Source organism: Bos javanicus, chromosome 17 (genome assembly GCF_032452875.1).
Source record: "Bos javanicus breed banteng chromosome 17, ARS-OSU_banteng_1.0, whole genome shotgun sequence".
Lineage (NCBI taxonomy): Eukaryota > Metazoa > Chordata > Mammalia > Artiodactyla > Bovidae > Bos > Bos javanicus.
Window position 1 is genome coordinate 63399849 of NC_083884.1, and position 21593 is coordinate 63421441.

The 21593-nt window shown below is 42.1% G+C and overlaps 1 protein-coding gene across 2 annotated transcripts in view; it reads left to right on the plus strand.

Moving 5' to 3' along the window:
• RNF10 (ring finger protein 10) overlaps nt 1-21593 on the plus strand; it is a 33176-nt gene that overhangs the window by 1047 nt on the left and 10536 nt on the right. For both annotated transcript variants that reach the window (XM_061385046.1, XM_061385047.1), the window contains exons 2-7: nt 9599-9798; nt 14864-15063; nt 16111-16201; nt 17406-17590; nt 17670-17806; nt 20452-20612. In XM_061385046.1, coding sequence (XP_061241030.1) covers nt 9599-9798; nt 14864-15063; nt 16111-16201; nt 17406-17590; nt 17670-17806; nt 20452-20612 — 974 coding nt within the window. The remainder of the gene's footprint in view (nt 1-9598; nt 9799-14863; nt 15064-16110; nt 16202-17405; nt 17591-17669; nt 17807-20451; nt 20613-21593) is intronic.

The following is a 21593-nucleotide window of genomic DNA, read 5'->3' on the forward strand; positions in this document are numbered from 1 at the left end:
AAGAAGGAAAAAGGTGAGAGACCAGCAGTTCAGGAGTTGGCAGAGTCTGGAGTTGAATATTCTCTGCCTTACTTCAAAGGCAGAGACACTTGTCTCTGCTCTTTTGTATTTCTGATTATATTAGCAGTAATAGGAAAATATTTTCCGTGGGAATAGGGGGGATGTGTGGCAGAGAGGGGAACATTTGGAGCCCTGAAATGTGGAACTCCAGTTGTTTAAAGGGTAAAAAGGTTAAGAAAACTGCAGACCTAACTTAGAAACCACATAAACAGCCGTAATGCTGACTGTGGTTCAGAGTTAATCTACTCGATAGAGCAAACTTATTTACCTGGTATGTTGAGGGTTTCTAGAGTTTGCTTTTGGAACTCAGGTGGAAACCAGTTGTCTGGATAAGAAATGAATGCTTTTAATATCTTAAGCAGAGATTAGTGTAGACTCTCAGGCCACGTCAGGCAGTATTATGGAGACTACTTTTGGAATTTTGCACATGTGTAGGTTTATCACAGATCCCCCAAGATCTAGGGATTTGTCAGTCCTCTTGGCCCATGTTGGAGCTGGTTTAGAGTGAGTGGTCTGCCTAATTTTCAGTGTAGTTGATAAATTACTTTTGCATTCTGTTCCTAGATGTTAAAGATTCTGGTTTTATAGCTATATGAATTCTCAACTAATTTTTCCGGGCGCTCCTGTTTAAGCCACTAACATACGGTCATGAGCCAGTTGCAATAAATGCCTGAAGTTGTTTTACTGTTCAGTGAGGCCGCAGGTGAAAGTTTACCAGAACCTAGACAAAGTAAATTGGAGAAGGAAATGGCAACCCCCTCCAGTAAGTACCCTTGCCTGGAAAATCCCATGGACGGAGGAGCCTGGTAGGCTACAGTCCATGGGGTCGCAAAGAGTCAGACAAGACTGAACGACTTCACTTTCAGACAAAATAGCAACAAAAAACTGAGGCATGTAAGGCATTTCCCTCATGTGATCTCTGACTTGGTGACTGTGCTGACTAGTGCAGCTGTCGTTAACCCACAGGATGATAACAGTTCTGTGTGGTTTGACAAAAGCCGGTATTTGTCAGACTTGTACAGAGTAAATATAAGTTGTTGGGTTCATTCTGACTAAAGTGAATTTTTTTTTAACAAATACATAAAGAGACTTCCCTGACTGTCCAGTGGTTAAGACACTGCTTCAATTGCAGGGGCACGGATTTGATCCCTGGTCTGGGAACTAAGATCCTGCATGCCATGTGGCACAGCCAAAAACCAAAAAACTGCCCCCTCCCCCCCAAAAAAAACAACACTCTATAAAAATACTCTTAAAACACTATTCCGTTTATTAATTGAAAGCTTCTGAGGAAGGAAGTAGAAACTCAGTTCAAGGAGTTCTTTGCTGGGTTTTATGCAATACACAGGTGTCCCCCTGTAGCATTAGTTTTTGTTTAATGTGTTTGTGAGAGAGCTTGAATGTTTGCCATTGCTATTGCCTACTTTTCTGACTACTGTTATTTATTAATATATTCCCTTAGCAAAAGGGAAGGATAGGTCTGTAGCTAAATAGAATTCTTCATAGCATATTCTGCCCTAAGAAGATTGCAGCTAAGACCAGTGCTACCACAGCAGATAGCACTCAGCGCCTCTTACCCAGTGACTTCTAGGTGGCCACTCTAACAAAACACTAGATTCAAATTCGGCATAATTCCGTAAAAGGGTTTCTGTAGGATTTCAAAAGCTGGCTCAACACTTGGATGTACTTGATTGAGCTGGAAATTGTTGAAAGGACCTCTTGAGTTTAAGAGTACTAAGTTGAAGGAAGAAAAGGAAAAGTAAGGTGAAAAGACATAACTTGTCTTTCTGTCACCAAAGTAACAAGAACAAGTTTTTCAGTTTTTAACTATTTAATTCCCTTTTCCGCTTCCCTTTCCCTGCTTCCCATGAGAAAAAAAACCTTTGGTTTCTAGTCTCTAAACCATGCCTGTCGTAAATGGTTATTTGCTTCCTAGTTACATGATTAATATACTTGAGGTTTTGTTCCTGCGACTGGCTTAAGTTTGTCCTTCATGCACACAGGAAATAAGTCAATTTGGCTACTAGGATTTACTTGATCTTTCCGGCCAGATTGGCATAGCAGTTTCTTTGCTTTGATTAATTGCTTCAAACAGTCACATAATACTTCTTTTCTTGGCTCTCTTCCTACAGTTTTGTTCCAGTAGGGTTAAGATGTAGTTCTAAGAATGTTCAACAGTGAATATCCCAGGAATGTAGCCCAGAGGAGAGAGGTGGGTTAGAGTTTGGGGAAGGTTGTTTAGAAAGAGCAAAGAAAGCAAAAAGAGGCAAGAGAGAGACCTGGCTGTTTATGGGCAAACAATGGACCCTGGCCCAGAACCAGGTTCTTGCTCCATCCTCCTGGGTGGGGGATGGTACTGCCATGGAGGTTAAAGGAAGGTCAGGTATTATGAAGCAGTTATTTTGAGGTTAGCGATATGAAGCACTGTCCTGACACTCTTCCTCTTGTTCTGGTACCAGAAGCCGGGTGCCTGGTGGTAATCTACCTTGAAGAAAGCCTTTGAGCTGTAAATGGACCTGGAGGTTTTAGATGGATTTGAATATTGAGGTGACTTGAAACCTTCAATAAACACCATTTAGGGAAGTTACAAGAGTTTGCAAGCTGTAACAGTAGGCTTTCCAAAAAAAAAAAAAAAGTAGACTTTCAAATGACAGTAGCAACTGTCACCACCACGGTAGGTAAAATGCCTACCAGCCACCATGGTAGGCATTTTACAGAAATTTTCTCTTAATCCTTATGACCCAATGAGGAGAGAGGAGAGAGGATTAACCCTATTTTAACTGATAAGAAAACTAGGGCTTAGTTAGAGTGCTTGTCCAAGTAAATTCGTAGGAAGTCCTAGGCAATATTCCTGAATACACTTTGTATAAATTCACTTAGCAGGCATGTAACTTACTGGTATCTGCCCCGCCCCCTTCCTTTCATTCAGAATGACTAATTTCAGCTGGAGTCAGTTTGTTATCAGTGGATTCTGTAGTAAACCATACGCTGCCCCTCTGGAGGTGCTTGTCAATCACTCTGGATGATGGATAAGCAATCTGCTTGTGGCTATGGTATGAATCAGCAGCAGAAACTTCCTGGCTGCTATTCTGACCTCTAGGTTGTGCCACCTGTTAGAACTAGAAATGTTGATAATGCCAATTGTTTTCACTGAAAAATTTATGGACTGTGATTTGGTAATGGGGAAGAGACTGAGATATGCTTCCTTTTACCTGAAGAGACCTTTCTCGGAGGGAAATGTGGAACAGCTGAGACACACCAATTAAGTTTTCAAGTCTCTTGTTGACTCTGGGATCCTGAGTGCTGAATTTGAGCCATTTAACTAATGGTCCGGTTTGGAATGTGTCTCGACGGTAGTTTTTGGCAGTTCTCGGCTCTGGGTATGCATTAGAATCTCCTAAGGACCTTTTTTTTTTTAAAGTAAGGATGTGTGGGAATGTTCTCTAGCAGTTCTTTCTGATTCTTTACATCTAGGTTGGGCCCTGACATCCATAGTTTTAAAAGTTTCTGCAGGTGATTTCTCTTATGCAGCCAGGACAGAGAACAACCACTTTGAAATCTAAAACTTTCAACAGGGAATATGTTTGTCCTAGGAGCTTTAGTGTGACTATTTTGTCTGTTTTCCAAAATGTAAAGCAGATCATCTCGTTGCTGTCACCTATCAGAGAAGGGAGGCCAAGTTCAACCCCCAAGTTATTCACGTGTAGATTCTGGCAAGTTGCCTATAGGACACCTCAAAAACAACACTCTTGAGTTTTATCTCTGGGGCCCAGGCCTGACTGTTCCTTCAGTCTTTAGCTGCCTGTTGGCTGGGTCTAGAGATAAGAGGCAGCCTCTCACTTTAGATGTCTGACTTCATTATTGTCGTTCAGTCACTCAGTCGTGTCTGACTTTGCAACCCCATGGACTGCAGCACACCAGGCTTCCCTGTCCATCTGACTTCATACCTGTAGGTAAATATAAGATGAAAGAGTTGGTTTTAGCAACTAAAATCATGAATCTTTATGTGGTCAGATGTTGAAATGTTTTAGGAGTGAGCAGTTTTCACTGTCAGAGGAGTTCTGTAAGCGTTACGAAACTGTTTCCTTGCCAGTGTGGTAACAAGTGAAGAAATGAAAACAGCCCTTCTTCAGAGTTCCAGCTTGCTTTCTTGAGCCCTTGCAGTGTAGAACCTGACTTTACCTAAATCTGCACAGTCTAAATCTGTTAAGCTTTGGAAACAACAGGGTCAATGCCAGGTCATCTGAAATAGTCTTGGATAGTAAGGTTTGGGGAACATACGTTTTCCCTATATGCCTATCCTCTTCATAAAATCTCTCTTATTTTCATGGTAAGGTTAGCTGGAGTTCTGTATCCCTGTGAATTCTGTTTGTTTGAAATGTTACTATGAACTAATTCCATGGGTTGAGAGCAAGGCAACGTTTGTATGAGTTGGAAGCCTCACCTTCTAGTTGTTACTACTGATGGCCATGTTTGACAGTAACTGTTGCTAACTGCAATAGTAGGTAAAAGTCTAGTTCTTAAATTCTAATTTAAGATTAAACTCTGGCCACTTTCCCTGACTGGGATTAAAAGGTGACGGACAGGAGTGAACCCTAGCCTGGCAGTGTTTCTTGGACCATCTGTTCTCTGTTTATAGTGCTGCCATCTCACAGGACTGTTTGGTCAGGTTTGAAGAGGATGGTGTACCTCTCATCTATTTTCTATGTTGCTGGAAAACTGAGTGTGAGGTGGTTGCTTTCAAAATTTGGATTCTGGTTTATCAGCTGCCATTTCCTTTTCTCTGAGGATATGCTTTGGATTTATTTAGTCTGCTGTAAAGAAGCTGGTCATCTTGTTGGAAATAATTTCTTCTAGGTACTTATAGTTACTAAATTATCCAAATTATTAGTATACAGAACAGTAAGACTGTTTGTTTAAGTCAGAATCTTAGAGGGTGAGACCTCAGCACAAGAATCCCTTAAAAGCTCATCTCGGTGATTCCTGCCAATTGTCAGGATTGAGAACCATTGTATTAGGCCAAAGTGGATAGTTTTGTTTCCCAAAGGTTACTGTCATCAACAGCCTGCTGTGTTGTCTTTGCAGACATATTTCTATTAATTGTACATTTTAACATAAACAGGATTAAACTGGGGGGGGGGGGCGAGGATTTGTGGTTTCTGAGGCTCATGCTGGAGTCTTCTTGACGTTGAAATTAACCACCACCTTAAAGTTTGAGGGTAAGCCTAGTGGATTTCATTAGTTGTCCCTCCAACTTCTGTTTTCTCTGTTTCTGTTAAAAGGAAAAATTTATTGACGTATAGACGACTTAGAATGTTTCAGGTGCACAGCAAGGTGGTTCAGTTATATAAACACACATGTTATTTTTTAAAATTATTTTCCATCATGGGTTATTACAAGATATTGACTATAGTTCCCTATGCTGTATAGTAAAGCTTTGTTGCATATCTATTTTTTAAGTAGTAATCTAGCATTCTATTCATACTAAGTCAGACACGTGGAGTCAAAATGTCATAACTTTTTTAGTTAGGCAAAAATTGGTAAGTTTTCTAAACTGTATATATTATACATATTTATATATGTATATACAAAAGCTTCTCTACTACACTTGATAAAGGCTTGAGAGGAAACGTCAAAAAGAGAAGAGAAATTGGAGAACATAAACTAAATGAAATGGGAGCACTGAATATGAAATGAAAAAATGAAACAAATTAGGTAAAAGTAAAACATCATTATGTAGTCCAGTTTAAACATGACTGCTCATTAGAAACATATCTGGAGCTCTGGAGAAAAAAAGCGATACCTGAGTGTGTGTATTTTTCAAAAGTTTTCAAGATAATTCTGAATCAGTTTTCCCAATCAATAGCTAGAGAAAAAATAAGAGATAATTACAGTTGCAAGCCATAATGAGAACATGATTAACTTAACAATATAATTGCCTACAACTTGGAGGGGGTCAAGCAGAGTGATGTGGTAAGTGGAAGTGCGTACATGCACATGCTTTCATCTCCCCAGCCAGTCTCTGCATTTTCGTTGGTGCATTTAGTCCATTTACATTTAAGGTATTTATCGATATGTATGATCCTATTACCGTTTTAATTGTTTGGGGTTTATTTTCTGTAGGTCTTTTCCTTCTTTTGTGTTTCCTGCCTAAAGAAGTTCCTTTTAGCATCTGTTGTAAAACTGGTTTGGTGGTGCTGACTTCTCTTAACTTTTGCTTGTCTGGAAAGCTTTTGATTTCTCCATCAAATCTGAAGGAGAGTCTTGCTGGGTGGAATCTTCTTGGCTGTAGGTTCTTCCCTTTCATCACTTTAAATGTATCCCACCATTCTCTTCTGATTTGTAGAGTTTCTGTTGAGAAATCAGCTAGCTTGGACGGGAGTTCCCTTATCTCTATCTTTAATTTTTGTCAGTTTGGTTTCTATGTGTCTCTGTGTGTTCCTCCTTGGGTTTATACTGCATGGGACTCGCTGTACTTCCTGGACTTGGCTGACTATTTCCTTTCCCATGTTCCAGAAGTTTTCAGCTCTTGTCTCCTCAGATATTTTCTCAGATCCTTTCTCTCTCTCGCCTCTTTCTGGGACCCCTATAATGTGAATGTTGGTGCATTTAATGTTGTCCCCGAAGTCTCTTAGGCTGTCTTCATTTCTTTTCATTCTTTTTTCTATATTCTGTTCCGTGGCAGTGATTTCCATCATTCTGTCCTCCAGGTCATTTATCCATTCTTCTGTTTCAGTTATTCTGCTGTTGGTTCCTTGTAGTGTATTATTCATCTCTTTGATCTTTAGTTCTTCTAGGTCTTTGGTAAACATTTCTCGCATCTTAATCTTTGCCTCTATTCTTTTCCCAAGATCTTGGATTATATTCACTCCATTATTCTGAATTCTTTTTCCGGAAGGTTGCCTATCTCCACTTCATTTAGTTGTTTTTCTGGGGTTTTATCTTGTCCCTTCTTCTGGGACATAACTTTCTGCTTTTTCGTAATTAACTTTCTGTAACATGGTTTTTGTTTTAGTTCCTGTGAGATGGTGCTTCTTGCTGCTTCTGTCTGCCCTCTGATGGATGAGGCTAAGAGGCTTGTGTAAGCTTCCTGATGGGAGGGACTGGTGATGGGAAAAACTGGGTCTTGTTCTGGTGGGTAGGGCCTTGCTCAATAAAGCTTTAATTCAATTATCTGTTGATTGGTGGGGTTGCACTCCTTCCCAGGTAGTTGTTTGGCCTGAGGCGACCCAGCCCTGCAGTCAGCGGGCTCTATGGTAGGGTTAATGGCAAACTCCAAGAAGGTTTACGCCAGGGGGACCTTCCAGTGCCCCCATCACTGTGGTGAGCCCCTGCTAACCCATGCTCCACAGGAGACCCTCCAACACTACCAGGTAGTTCTGGTTCAGTCTCCTGTGGGGTCACTGCTCCTCTCCTCTGGGTCTTGGTCCTTGCAAAAATTTTTTTCTTCCCTCTGAGACTGGAGTCTGTTTCCCACAATCGTGTGGGAATTCTATAATCAAATGCTGCTGGCCCGCAAGGTCAGATTTCCTGGGGATTCCCAGTCCCTTTGCCGGATCCCCAGACTGGGAAGCCTGACTTGGGGTTCACAATCTTCACAGCACTGCAAGAACTTCTTTGGTATTACTGTTCTCCAGTCTGTGGGTCACCCACCCATACGGAGGTATGGGATTTGAGTTTATCGTGATTGTGCCCCTCCTACCGTCTCACTGTGGCTGCTTCTTTGTCTTTGGACGTGGGGTATCTTTTTTTGGTGGGTTCCAGCGTCGTCCTGTTGATGTTGTTCAACAGCTAATTGCCGTTTTGGTGCTCTTGCGGGAGAAGAGGAACGCACGTCCTTCTGCTCCACCATCTTGAACCAGGAGTCCTGTTATTGCTTTTAAAGCCATTGAATTAGTGTACAGAATTGATTTGGTCAGATCTCTATGTTGAAATAAGGCAAACTGGAGTGAGTATTGAAGGGACAAGAAAAAAAATTAGTCTTTTTTTTTTTTCCAAAGACTAATCTGGGTCCTTCCACCTTTATTCACCTTTTCTTACTTGGTGTGGTTCTCAGGTTTTATTTTGCCCCCCTTTAAGCTGGCAAACTTTGGCACATGTTAACTGTCTGGTCAGAGTTCTTTGTTCTCCAGTAGAAAAAAATGGGGCAAAAAATACAAACGAACTCTTTACACGAAATACAAACGGTTAATAGAAAAAATGTTTGCTGCTAGTCTTCAGAAATTCACGTTTAAAACAAATTATTTTGACCTTTCAATTTAGCACAGTTTATCCACCTCAGTATTATAAAGAGCGTAGTAAGATATCCTCTTTTGTAGTGCTGTTAGAATATAAATAAACTGGTGCGGTGATTCTAGAAAGCAACCTGAGGATTTTGTAAAAGCCTTTATGAGCATACTTGGTCTGCTAATTCTACTCTGAGACTTTGACATAATCATGCACACAGGTCTGTATGAAGAGGCTCTGGCACCGTGGTGAAAGAATCCGCTTGCCCTGCAGGAGATGCCAGAGACTTGGGTTCAATCCCTGGGTCAGGTCCCCTGGAGAAGGAAATGGCAACCTACTCCAGTATTCTTGTCTGGAAAATTCCATGGACAGAGGAGCCTGGCGGGCTGCAGTCCATGGGGTCACAAAGAGTTGCAGTCAAAAGCTACAAAGCAAATTGGTTATGTTATGTTTGTATGTATGTAAGCATACAGTAGGTACAATGTGGCCGTTAATCTTGCTTTTGAAGCCTAGGGCTGCATGAACTAGCTCATGGATTAATAAGTGGAAGACAGTATATCTTATATGCCTATCATTTTGTGGAAGTGTGTGATGAGTGTATAAAATGGAGACTAAAAGGAAATTAAACACTATAGTTTGGTATTCTGTGGGCACTGACAAATTTTTTCTTTCTGAATTCCAAAATTGAACATATGTTCTGGTAACTGGAGGAAGAAAAGCAGGAAGCAGTTTTTAAAAGGATATAACTTAGGCTGATACACGTTAGAGTCCTTTGTGAATTTAGTAGCCTCTCAGTTTGACCTCTAAAACATGTAATTACTGTTTTGTTTTTGTGCCTCTTGAATATATATGTGCTGGAAACGAGACCACACCATTGCAGTATAGGATCTAGCTGTGCTGCAGTAAGTTAAGAAGAATGTTTTGTTTCCTGCCTCCAGATAAAGTACTTTTTCCTGATACAGACAGACTTTTTCCTGTTCCTTTTCTATCACTGTGTCTGAATGGACTTTTGCAAGAGCAGTGGTTAAGCTCTGTTATAAAGAGAGCTTGTGAACTGAGTCTACGCAGTTTGATCTGTAGTGTGTCCCTTCTCAGGGAGGGACCCTTTAGGCTTCATTAAAATAAAAAAGGAAATCCGCCTTACTGTGTAATGTCTTGTCCAAAGCACTAATGGTCTGGGCCAACCAGATTTCTTGGAGGTCATGGAAGGGCCCATTTACCTTTGTTTAAATACAATTTCAATGGGAGGTGGAGGGTAATTGGCCAAGTATGTGTATCATTTCTTAACTAATTTTTTCACATTTATTGCTTTCAGATGGAAAGAACTCAAGTGGATCCAAGCGTTACAATCGCAAACGTGAACCTTCCTACCCCAAAAATGAAAATTTTATCAACCAGTCCCGTCGCTCCAATTCACAGAAAAGCAAAACTTTTAATAAGATGCCTCCTCAAAGGGGCGGCGGCAGCAGCAGCAAACTCTTTAGCTCTTCTTTTAATGGTGGAAGACGAGATGAGGTACGGAATTTTAGAATGTCCTTTCTAGAGCATAAGAAGCATGAGGTCTGACTCCCCCACCCCCAGTTTATTAGTGGTTGGAGAAGGTGTGGAGCAAGAGGTCCCCACTTCTCAGACTGTTTGAGTAGTTGAAGAACCAGAAGGAGCAGTTTTGAGTAGTTGAGGGTTAACTTATTTTGGAACTTTGCCTCCTTTCTTCTCTTAAAGATTAAGAAAATTTCCTTAGAGAAAGAAGACATTATAATCATGGATTGTGAGACATTGTAGCAAATTTGTTGTTGTTGCTCAGTGCCCCAGTGGTGTCCGACTCTTAGTGACTGCATGGCCTTCAGCACGCCAGGCTTCCCTGTCCTCCACCATCTCCCGGAGTTTGCCCAAGTTCATGTTCATTGCATGGTGATGCCATCCAGCCATCTCATCCTCTGATACCCTCTGTAGCAAATTTAGGGTACCTTAATTTGTATCATCCTTTTATTACTACTCTTGATTTGTAGGTACCCTTTGGAATATTTAGGTAATAAAATACCATTACTTAATGACATTAATTTGACATATGAAGTGAAGTGAAAGTGTTAGTCACTCAGTTGGGGTCAACTCTTTTCGACCTCATGAATTAAAGCCCAGTAGGCTCCTGTGTCCGTGGAATTCTCCAGGCAGGAATACTGGAGTGGGTAGCCATTCCCTCCTTCAGAGGATCTTCCATGACCTAGGGATTGAAACTGAGTCTCCTGCATTGCAGGTGGTTTCTTTACCATCTGAACCATGTATAGTATCTAGCAGTCCCAGGTACTCTGATTTTAGGAGTTCCTTAGATATCTTCTGAAAGTGCATGAAGACTTATGTACAAGGGAGTTCACTGCCACATTGTAATTGTGTGATTTAGGAAACAGCCCAACTGCTCTCAAAGTTAAATATATTATTGGTTAAATGTATTATCCTGTTGTTCCATACTGTGTTCCATACATAACATTCCATACTGTGTAGCCAGTATAGAATAAGATTTAATGGATGCACTCATGGAAGAATTCATTCATTCACCAGAAATTTATTCCTCACTTAATGTGCACTAAATACCGTTTAGAGCTTGAAATACAACATTGGGTGGGGTTTATATTTTAGTTTGGGGAGACAAATCGTTTTGTAATAAATACAATGGTAAGTGCTTATTGAAGCACAGTAGACTGAGAGGGAGAGGTATAGAGAGTAATAAAGACAAGTTTTAGGAGGTGAGTGAGGAAAGCTGCCCTGAGAAGGTAAAAGCTTCTCTGAGGCTTCTGAGTCCTGAAGGAAGCAGGGAGCACCCAGTACAGTTTTGAGGAAGGGTGCGTTAGGAAGAGTGAGTTTACACATATGTAGGACCAGAGGTGGTAGTGCTTTTGCTATGTTCAAGGTAAAGCAGATAGGCTGCCGTGGATGGAGAAGTGGAAATGAAGCCAGAACGGGAGCGAGAGGGTCAGATCACATGGGCCCTTGAAGGACACTGGCTTTTGTTCAGAGAGATGGGAAGCTGTTGGGGGCTTCAAAAGAGAAGTGAGGTAACGAACGTGCCCTTGAGTTTAAAGGGGAGAGTGGGAACAGGGAGACTGGTTAGGAGCTTATTAAGGTATCCCTGGTTCAAGTGATGGAAACAGAGTGGTAATGATTCGAGATGAGCAGATTTGGGGAGATATTTGCAGAAAGAGCCAGCAGGATTTTTAAATAGACTAGATGTGGGGTCTAAGCAGGGAAATAGTGGCTAATGTTTTTGACAAGGGCCTGATTCAGGTACCATGTGCTGAAATGGGGGCAGTCTCAAGAGGTACAAGGTTTTGGGCTGGGGAGGAGACGGGGTGTTGAGATAAAGAACTTCATTTAGAAGTGTTGTGTATTGGATCTCTAAGTAGAGCTAGGCTCTTAGTAACTGAATCTAGAGTTCAAGGAGAAGACCTTGGCTAGAGAGCTGTCCAGGTACACTTGGTGTTTGCAGCTGTGGAACTAAGTATGATCTTGAAGGAGTGAGTGTTGCAAAAAGGGAGTGGATTCAAGGACTGAGCCTGGAGTCAGGATGATAAGGAACCTGCAAAAAAGGAGAAAGAGAACTAAAAACCGTTTGGAGAAAGTGATCAGTTTTTGTCTTGTGCTTCTAGGCTGGGTAAGAAGATTGAGTTGGAAAGCTGACTATTAGATTTGGAAATATGAAGGTGGATCAGGTTGTGGGCCTTGTGCTGCTTTGGTGGAGTGGACGAGGACAAAACCTGATTGACATAGATTTAGAGAGAATGGGAAGAAGAAAGAGCAAGTTTAGATAATTAGTTTCTAGAGGTTTTGCTCTTGTAGGGGACCAGAGAGGCAGTGGCTTGAGGGGAATGTGAACTCAAAAGAGATTTTAAGGTTCAAGAAATTGCAGCATACCTCTGCTCATGGAATTGTTCTGGTGAGAGGGAAAAGGTGATGGAGAGAAAAGGGAGAGAGTTGCTGAAAGTGACCTTGAGTTTTTGAGGAATTGGCTTAGGAGCTTCCCCAGTTCATCCACAGTAATAGAGGAAGGCAGGCGACTGGAAGGAAAGCGTAGGAGTTCTCTGATTGTTCTTACTATCTCAGAGACATATCAAAGAGGAGGTGAGAGAGAAGGTTTGGAAGCCTGAGGACTGGAGGAGTTGTCTCGGGGACTGGGGGGAATCAGTGGAGCACAGAAGTGTAATCAGATTGTAGTGTGACTGCTGGGCAGCACAAAAGTCTGCTTTACTGAGGCTGGTTGGCACGGTATGGTTGGCACAGCACAGCTTCAGCCGTGTTTACTTGCTCTGATGCTGGTGTGGATTAATCAGGGGGACGTTCTGCCAGATGAGTACAGTCAACAAGGAGAATGGGGCGATGGACCATAAAATCAGAGCCAAGGGAAAAAGTTTGGGGAGACGGGGATTGGATCACTGGTTTGGAGATCCCAGTGGAGGTGAAATTGTTGTCAGATTCAGAACTAACAGAAACAAGCCGGGAAAGGAGTGAGATTCTGGTAGGGTGCTCAAAGCTAAGATGGTGGAAGAGGTAGAATTGTTACCACCGCAGTCTGGACTGTAGAGCGGTGCCGTCCAGTTGAGATGCTAAGCCATTGCGGGAGGGAGGGAGGGAGGCTCAAGAGGGAAGGGGTAGATGTATACTTATGGCTGATTCATGTTGTATAGGAGAAACCAACACAACATTTTAAAGCAATTATCCTCCAGTGCAAAAAAAAGGCTAAATAAGCCACATATGTAACAAAGTTTTCTGCTGCTGCTAAGTCGCTTCATTTGTGTCCGACTCTGTGCGACCCCATAGACTAGTTGCCACAGTAAAAACAGTGAAATTAATGTTAATATAGGTAATCCCATATAGCTAAAATGCTGTTTAACAATGTGGTACTGGCCACATATCAAGTGCTCAGTAGCCAACATGCCTGGATAGCAGTGGCTGCTTTATTGGACAGTCCAGCTCTAGGTGGTGTGCTCATGGGAGTGGGCAGCAGAGGTAGGGTAGAGGGTAAGCAGATCAGAGGAGAAGATGTCAAGGAACTAAGAGGCGACAGGTTGGAAGTTGTAATCAGGAATTATGATGGGCAGTGTCGGAGACAGTGGGCCAGTTAGAGTAAAAAGATGAAGGTAGAGGATGAGAATTGGGGGGGTTTTGTTGCATGAACACAAGCTCTTATCCAGGTTTGGGGCATTGGAGCAGAAGACTGATTAGGGGAAGTGGAGCCAATTGGAGATGAGAATCTAGGGAGTAAGAGTAAGAGATGACCAGGAAGTCCTGCGCTTCCTGTGGTGAGTTACATAAACAGTGATGGGGTGGAGGTGTGTGTGTGTGGAGTGTTTGTTACGATAAGAGCTTGTCTGACTATATCTTGTGCTGCTGGATTTAATCATAAAGGTCATGTACTCTGATTCTATAAGCATAAAAGATCTCAAGAGGATATATTGGTTGGCTCTGGAATGGAAGGTATCTTTGACTGTATCCTGTCTGTACTCTTTAGATTTCTTTATCACGTATGTGCAGGTGCTGCTTATACACTAATAAGCAGCAAAACCCTTAAATTTGAATTTCCTTTGATTCAATAATTCCTACTATACATTCAGAAGAAATAATCGTAGGCGCTCAAATATTTGTGCACAAAGGTCTGTTAAGTGTATTTATCATAGCATTATTTTGTTAACACTGGAAAAGCCATGAACAGTCTGCATCCGATACTAAAGCATAATAGGAGACTCATGTAATGGTATATAGTCTTGTAAGGCGACTGTTTACTAGTATTTAGTGACAGGGCCAAGTGCTTTTGAAATTTAAGTGTAAAAGTGGGGTTAGAAAATGCACTGACTGATTCACAGCAGGTACGTGTACCACTTCAGTCTGGGAATGTCAAGTGGACTCCAAAAGCCCCAGCATGATAAAGATTCCATCTCTGTGTGCAGTGGCATTTCTCATAGCTGGTTTCTTGCTAAACTGTTTTGGAATGTGCTGATTGGATTTATTTCTGGACACAGAGCTTAGTCTGCCTACGTGTTCTAATTCTGTCAGTTTTAATTAACAGTGAATAGCAGAGTGTGTCTTAGATGGGAGGTCTCTGGCAGGATCCTGAAGCCTTTGGTAGTTAGCAGCTGCCTGCAGGCCGCCTCCAGAGTGTAGTTCCACAGACTCAACGTTGGCCAGAAACAGACCAGGGAGCAAGTAGCTAGCAAGAGTGAAGGTATCGGAATCTTATGGGACTGTGAAAACATTAATCCAGTAAGTAAATCTCTGTGCTTCAAGATAGCTAGAGGAGCTCATGCTGGGTTTTGTCATGTAATGGTTAATTGCCACTTAGGGTAGACTAAACAGTTTATAAGTATCTGTAATTGTATGTTTGAGGCTCTTTTTCTCTTTTTCCACCCCCGTCTAGATCTTGGGTGGCCTTTTCATTACCCCCTCTTGGGAAGATTGTTTACCAAATAAAAGCCTGTGTTTTACTTAGCTCATAGGTTAAGCCGTGTAGGAGGAGGGGTGTGCTGGCTTCTGCTGTCATGTAGCAAGTGTCATCCTAACTGGAAATCCTCTGCTTTGCTCTCATTCTCTCTAGGTAGCAGAGGCTCAACGGGCAGAGTTTAGCCCTGCCCAGTTCTCTGGTCCGAAGAAGATCAACCTGAACCACTTGTTGAATTTCACTTTTGAACCCCGTGGCCAGGCTGGTCATTTTGAAGGCAGTGGACATGGCAGCTGGGGAAAAAGGAACAAGTGGGGACATAAGCCTTTTAATAAGGAACTCTTTTTGCAAGCCAAGTGAGTACCTCTACTCTTAGGAGGGGAGTGAAATGAGCCTCTGGGCGTTTGTGGTACTGAGAGGCCTCTTTTAAGCAACTGTGGGAGAGGTGGAAAGGGAGTTGATTGCTCCCTCTGTTTCTCACCTGGCCTTGAAAACACATATGTGTTTCAAGCACGTGTTCTTGGTGTTTAAAATAATATAATACTTAAATAAGTTAATGCTTTAGTATTGTGATGAGGTAGTAAAAATGTTTCCTTTGGAATTGAATCCAGATTTGAATCTTATTTTGGCTTTAGACTTTGAGTAACTTACCTAACCACTTTGAGATTCAGCTATTCCTCTTACATATAGAGGAGGAGAAATTAATTACGGGAGAATCGAATGCCACGCTGGAGTGTTTGGCATGCATTTGTTCAGATACTGATTCTCTTTTGTTTTCCTTTTGTGTGACCTTAGTTCATGTAAAGTTTGACCTTGGGTCTAGACTGAAGTAACCATTTAGTATTTTATGTAAAAAAACTGGTGGGAGTTTCTGGTGGTATAGTGGTTAGGATTCTGGGCTTTCACTGATGTGGCCTGGGTTAAATCCCTGATTGGGGAAGTGAGATATCCCCAAGCCATACTGCGTGGCCCAAAAAAACCCCAAACAAACAAACAACAACAAAAAATCCTGGTACTCAGATGACTGAGTGGGGACAGTCTTTGCTGCTGCCTTGAAGACTGGTGGTTTCTGGTGGTGAGGAAGGACATCTGGCTTCCCTTCTCGTTGATGGAGCCACTGTCTAGGCTAATTTTAGTTCGAGGGGAGGGCCTACAGGCAGCTTGGCTGGGCCCAGGAGCAAAGGAAACAGAGTTCATGGATTTGGACTCCTACCCGCTGAGTCTTTGGATTCCCTCCAAAGTCAGGACTTGGAACTCAGGCTGAAGTCCTAGTTCAGTGCCTCACAGACCCTGGCTGCTAATTCCTGCGTTTGATTTCTAAATGAAGAGATGGTGACTTTCTGCTGAGGGCTTGTCAATGATTTCTGACAGTCTGCCCTTTTCTTGTCTCTCCCTGTTTCTAGCTGCCAGTTTGTGGTGTCTGAAGACCAAGACTACACAGTTCATTTTGCTGATCCTGATACCTTAGTCAACTGGGACTTTGTGGAACAAGTGGTGAGTAGTTCAGCTCAGCTGTGAGCTGAGCGTGGCAGAGTGAACTAAAGAGAGGGACTGTGGTGACAGCAGCTTTTGGCTGAGTGCACTGCTGATCCATCTTTCTGTCTAGCCTTACTGTGGGCATTTTCCAGAGCTCACTGCTGGTTTCGTCTAAAGTTGATTTTCTGCTAATTGGCTCCTGCAGGACTAGGCATTGCAGGGTAAGAGGGTAATAACAGTCCTGTCTGCTACCTCCTCTCCTCTGGGAAGACATAAGCAGGGGAATAGAGAACTCTGGTTATCCTCCTGACCCTGGAAGGGCTCATAACATGTACACTGCTTCATTGGTAGTCATGTGTAGTCATCAGTATGAGATTTGGCCTTGGCCTTGTGACAGATGAAATGAGCCCCACAGCTGTACTGCAGTCCAAGCTACTGCTGCACTTGTCTTCTCTTGAAGTTACAGGCTCTGGGTATCCCTTTGTTACCCCTAGTTATGTGATGTAGAATACCTTTCAAAGTGATAGACTCCAAGGCCTGCACTCTCATTACTGTGAAAATTCATAAAATCATCTGAAAGTGACATGGAAAGCCTATGAAACTTAAGTTCTATATGCATTGGTTTAGGGAAAAAACAGACATAATGTAGAAGCCTCACTGACTCCTCCTGGTACATTACTTCTAGATCCTTTTTATGCATGTGTGTGTGTGTGCGTGTGCATGAGTCACTTGGTTGTGTCCAATTCTTTGCGATTCCATGGACTGTAGTCCACCAGGCTCCTCTCTCTGTGGGATTCTTCAGGCAGGAACACTGGAGTGGGTTGCCATTCCCTTCTCCAGGAGATCTTCCTGACCCAGGATCAAACCTGGGTCTCCTGCATTGCAGGCAGATTCTTTACCATCTTAGCCACCAGGGAATCCTGCCTTTATGTATGTGTACATATAAGTCTTTTTTTGTTAATGGGATCTATATTGATTGTCATTTTTTCCTTTTGATGTCGAACTCTGAAAATACCTGTTATATGGTGGTTTTATTATATTATTATTTTGGTTTCCTTAATGATTTGCTTGAGGTGCTCTTTTGGATATACCTGCACTGTTGAACTGTATTATGAAGATGTGTTGTTAGAGATGTATAGGGATGCGGAGGGGGATGGAAGAGGCTCTGACAGTCCCTAGTCAGTTCTGAAAGCAGTTTAACCTGTGGTGGTGTTTGTTTCAGCGCATTTGTAGCCATGAAGTGCCATCTTGCCCAATATGCCTATATCCACCTACTGCAGCCAAGATAACCCGTTGTGGACACATCTTCTGCTGGGCGTGCATCCTGCACTATCTTTCACTGAGTGAGAAGACCTGGAGTAAATGTCCCATCTGTTACAGTTCTGTGCATAAGAAGGATCTAAAGAGGTAAGATGGAGGTGTTTACCAGATTAGACCTCAGTCTACCAACTGCTTGCCCTTCTACATATGAATGTCCATGTTACAGTGTTGTTGCCACAGAGTCACGTCAGTATGTTGTTGGTGATACCATTACAATGCAGCTGATGAAGAGGGAGAAAGGGGTGTTGGTGGCCTTGCCCAAATCCAAGTGGATGAATGTAGACCATCCTATTCATCTTGGAGGTGAGTTTCGTTAATTTGGGGAACACATAATGGTGGGTATATCTGTTAAGGCTACTTGAGTATGTCTTTCTACTGTCAAAAACTGAGCCTTTAAGCTAGCCAATTCTAGCATTGCCAAATTAGACATGGGATTCCAGTAGGTTGGGGGTGAAGTTTGCAGAAAATGATTTAACTCTTGATTTCGAGTTTAGTTCATTTGTGAAATGAAAAATTAAAATACATATAAGGCTTTGTTGAGTAGTATCTAGCCCTGTGCCCAGTTTTGGGGGGATTCCACAGTCAGCCAGTCTTGACACCTGTCATCAAGGAACTCAGTAGTCTAATCGAAGAGACAGACTGGTAGCCAGACATTTGGATCTAGAGTGTGGTCAGTGCTTATGGTAGGAAAGTGCAAGGGGTTGTATTCTCTGTATTCCAATGGAGATGAGCATTAAAGTGACATTTCAGTTTTTGGGCAGAAGAGGATTTTCAATAAATGGTATAAACAGTTGACTGTTACGGAAAAAAAAAATTAGATCCGTATCTCATACCATTCATAAAAATCAATTCCTGATGGATTGAAAAATCAAATATAACAAAATTCAAAACTTTTAAAAGAAAATATAGGAAAATATCTTTATTTGGGGTTTTACCTGGGAAGGTGTTTGAACCAAGCTGAAACCATCAATGCTATAAAATAAAAGATTGATAAATTTGATTTTATGAGAATTAAGATTCAGCAAAATTCCTTAAAGTCAACAGGTGATAAATAGGGGAAGATTTTCACATTTAAAATAAAGATTAATGTCTAGAACATACAGATGTTCTATAAATTAACAGTCAAGTAGAAGAATAGGCTAAGCATGTGGCAAAGTATTTCCCAGGAGAGGATATCTGAATAACTTCCCAAGTATCTACAGAAGTTTAACTTTGCCTAGAGTTACACAAATGCCTGTAACAGTGACACACACACACACCCAGGATGAGGCAAATACAGGCATACCTCATTTTACTGTGCTTCACAGATAGGCAGTTTTTACAGATTGAAGGTTTGTGGCAACCCTGCATTGTCAGGTGATGGTTAGCATTTTTTTGCTCCTCGTGCTGGGTCTTCGTTGCTACGTGGGCTTTTCTCTAGTTGCGGTGTGTGGGCTCCTCATTGTGTGGCTTCTCTTGTTGTGGAGCACATGCTTCAGGGCGTTCAGGCTTCAGTAGTTGTGGCACATGGGCTCAGTAGTTGCAGCTACCAGGCTCTGGAGCACAGGCTCAGTGGTTGGGGTATACGGGCTTAGTTGCTCTGAGGCATGTGGGATCTTCCCAGACCAGGGATTGAGTCTGTGTCTCCTGCATTTGCAGGTGGATTCCTTACCACTGAACCACCAGGGAAGCCCATGGTTAGCGTTTTTTAACAGTGTTTTGTAATTAAAGTATCTACATTGTTTTAATGCTATTGCTAGCATATAAACTGCAGAATAGTGTAAGAATAACTTTTGTATGCACTGAGAAACAAAAATCTGTGACCTGCTTTATTGTGATGCTCACTTTATTACAGTGGAACCAAACAAGCATATCACTGAGGTATGCCTGTGCTGGGTTTCGGCAGGGGTGGGGAAGTGGGTACTCTTGTTCTTGGAGTTTAAATTGATACAGCCTTTAGTGTGTATGTGGGGAGGCGGATAGTATATAAAATAGACCCAACCTTTGATTCAGTATCATAAAGAAATCATTTGTACCAAAGAGCATGTATAGGAATTTTTTTGTTATAGTTGTTTTTTTGTTTGTTACAGTCGTAATAGAAATTGGCAATAACCTAAATGTCCACAGGAAACTTAACTCATTAGAGTATATCTTCCATTTCTAACACAATATAATATAGAAGGTAAAAAAAGAAATAGATCGAGACCTTTATTTATGAATGTGGATATATAAATGTATAGGAAAAAGTGTGAAGGACACACATTCAGATTTGTAAGTAGTTATCTCAGGGTTTTTTAAGTCCATAAAATTTGAGAGATGGATGTGAAGGAAGTAAATCATCCTGGATCCTTTTACCCAGAGGTACCCCAAAATGTTAATTGTAGAGTTTTTTCCTATACATGTATATTTTTGTGAGATTGGAATTGTTTTCTTGTTTGGCATCTGTTTTTTCTCCCCCCATGTAATGTGGATATTTCTCCATGTCACTAAATGCTTCCTTCTTAGAAGAGCATTTTTAATGTCTGCAAAATTCTCTTTAATGAATATACCATCATGTCACTGTTTCTTTATTGGACTTACTAGTTGGTTGCAGCTTTTCTGTTACTAAAGTTTTTTTGTGTGTGTGTAGGGGAGGGGGTGCGCATCATATTACTTTTTGAATCTTAGTTCCCAACCAGGAATTGAACCCCGACCTTCAGCAGTGAAAGTATGGACTACTAGGGAATTCTCAGAACATTAATTTTTTTTTCTACATCTTTGGTTTTCTTAGGATAGCTTTCTTGTGTTATGGAGTCCAAGTTGTAAATTTTAAGTTAAGGGTCATTGCTAAATATTTTTCTTTTAAGGAAGATACACTAAGTCATTCTATTTTCATCCTAGAAAAAAGCTGTATATGAAAGTTGCTATTTAGCCACACAGCCGTGAGCTCTGAGTTTTGCCTCTCTGTGATCTCGTTGGTGTTGTTGCAGATGAGCAGCACAGCCAGTACTCCAAGCTGCTGCTGGCCTCCAAGGAGCAGGTGCTGCGCCGGGTGGTGCAGGAAGAGAAAGCGGCGCTGGAGCGGCAGCTGGCAGAGGAGAAGCACACGCCCGAGTCCTGCTTTATTGAGGCAGCTATCCAGGAGCTCAAGGTGACGGGAAGCCCTGGGAGTGGGGGCAGGGGTTGGAAATTGGCTACTTCAGCCCCACCCACGTTTGAGATGATGAGTAGGGAACAGCTGAGAAAGCAGATTTGCTCTGGGCTTTGGTGATGGGAGGGAGAGGGTAACCTAGTGGTTTTTCAGGTGCTTCCTGGGACTGAAAAGATCAAGTCAGGGTGATCTTAAAACTCTGGAGTGTCTTGGATTAGCTGTGTTCTTTTTTTTGTTCTAAGATTTATTTATTTTTGGCTGCTCTGGGTCTTCATTGCTGTGCGTGGGCTTTTCTGTAGTTGTGGCCAGGAGGGGCTACTCTTGTGGGCTTCTCACTGCAGTGGCTTTTCTTGTTGCTAAGCATAGACTCTAGCGCCCTCGGGCTTCAGTAGTTGTGCCGTGGCATGTGGGATCTTCCCTGACCAGGGATTGAACCTGTGTCCTCTGTATTGGCACATGGATTCTTAACCACTGGACCACCAGGAAAGCCCTAAGAAAGAAAGTAAAGAAAGAAAGTGAAGTCGCTCAGTCGTGTCCCAACTCTTTGCAACTGCCTGGACTGTAGCCTACCAGGCTCCTCCCTCCATGGGATTCTCCAGGCAAGAGTACTGGAGTGGGTTGCCATTTCCTTCTCCAGCTGTGCCCTTAATTAAGCAACATAGGCTTTTGTTTGCTTTTTAGGAAAGCACCTGGATTAATTTTTGGAGATGTTTTATTTAAGGAACATTGTGAAGAAATTATTATGGCCTCTCAAGCAGGCTCTACCAATGCCTGCTGAGGATTTTGGAGCAGCAGTGTCCAAATAGAGAATTCCCTATGCCCTGTGTCCTCTACAATAGGAATTCTTAAACTTTAAGAGGCAGCAGAATCGCTAGTTGTTGGGCTGTGCCCTAAGAGACTGATTCAGTAGGTCTAGGCTCAGTAAGGTTAATACTTTGCATTATCACAAGTTCCAGGGGAGTCTGGTGCTGCTCACCCCCA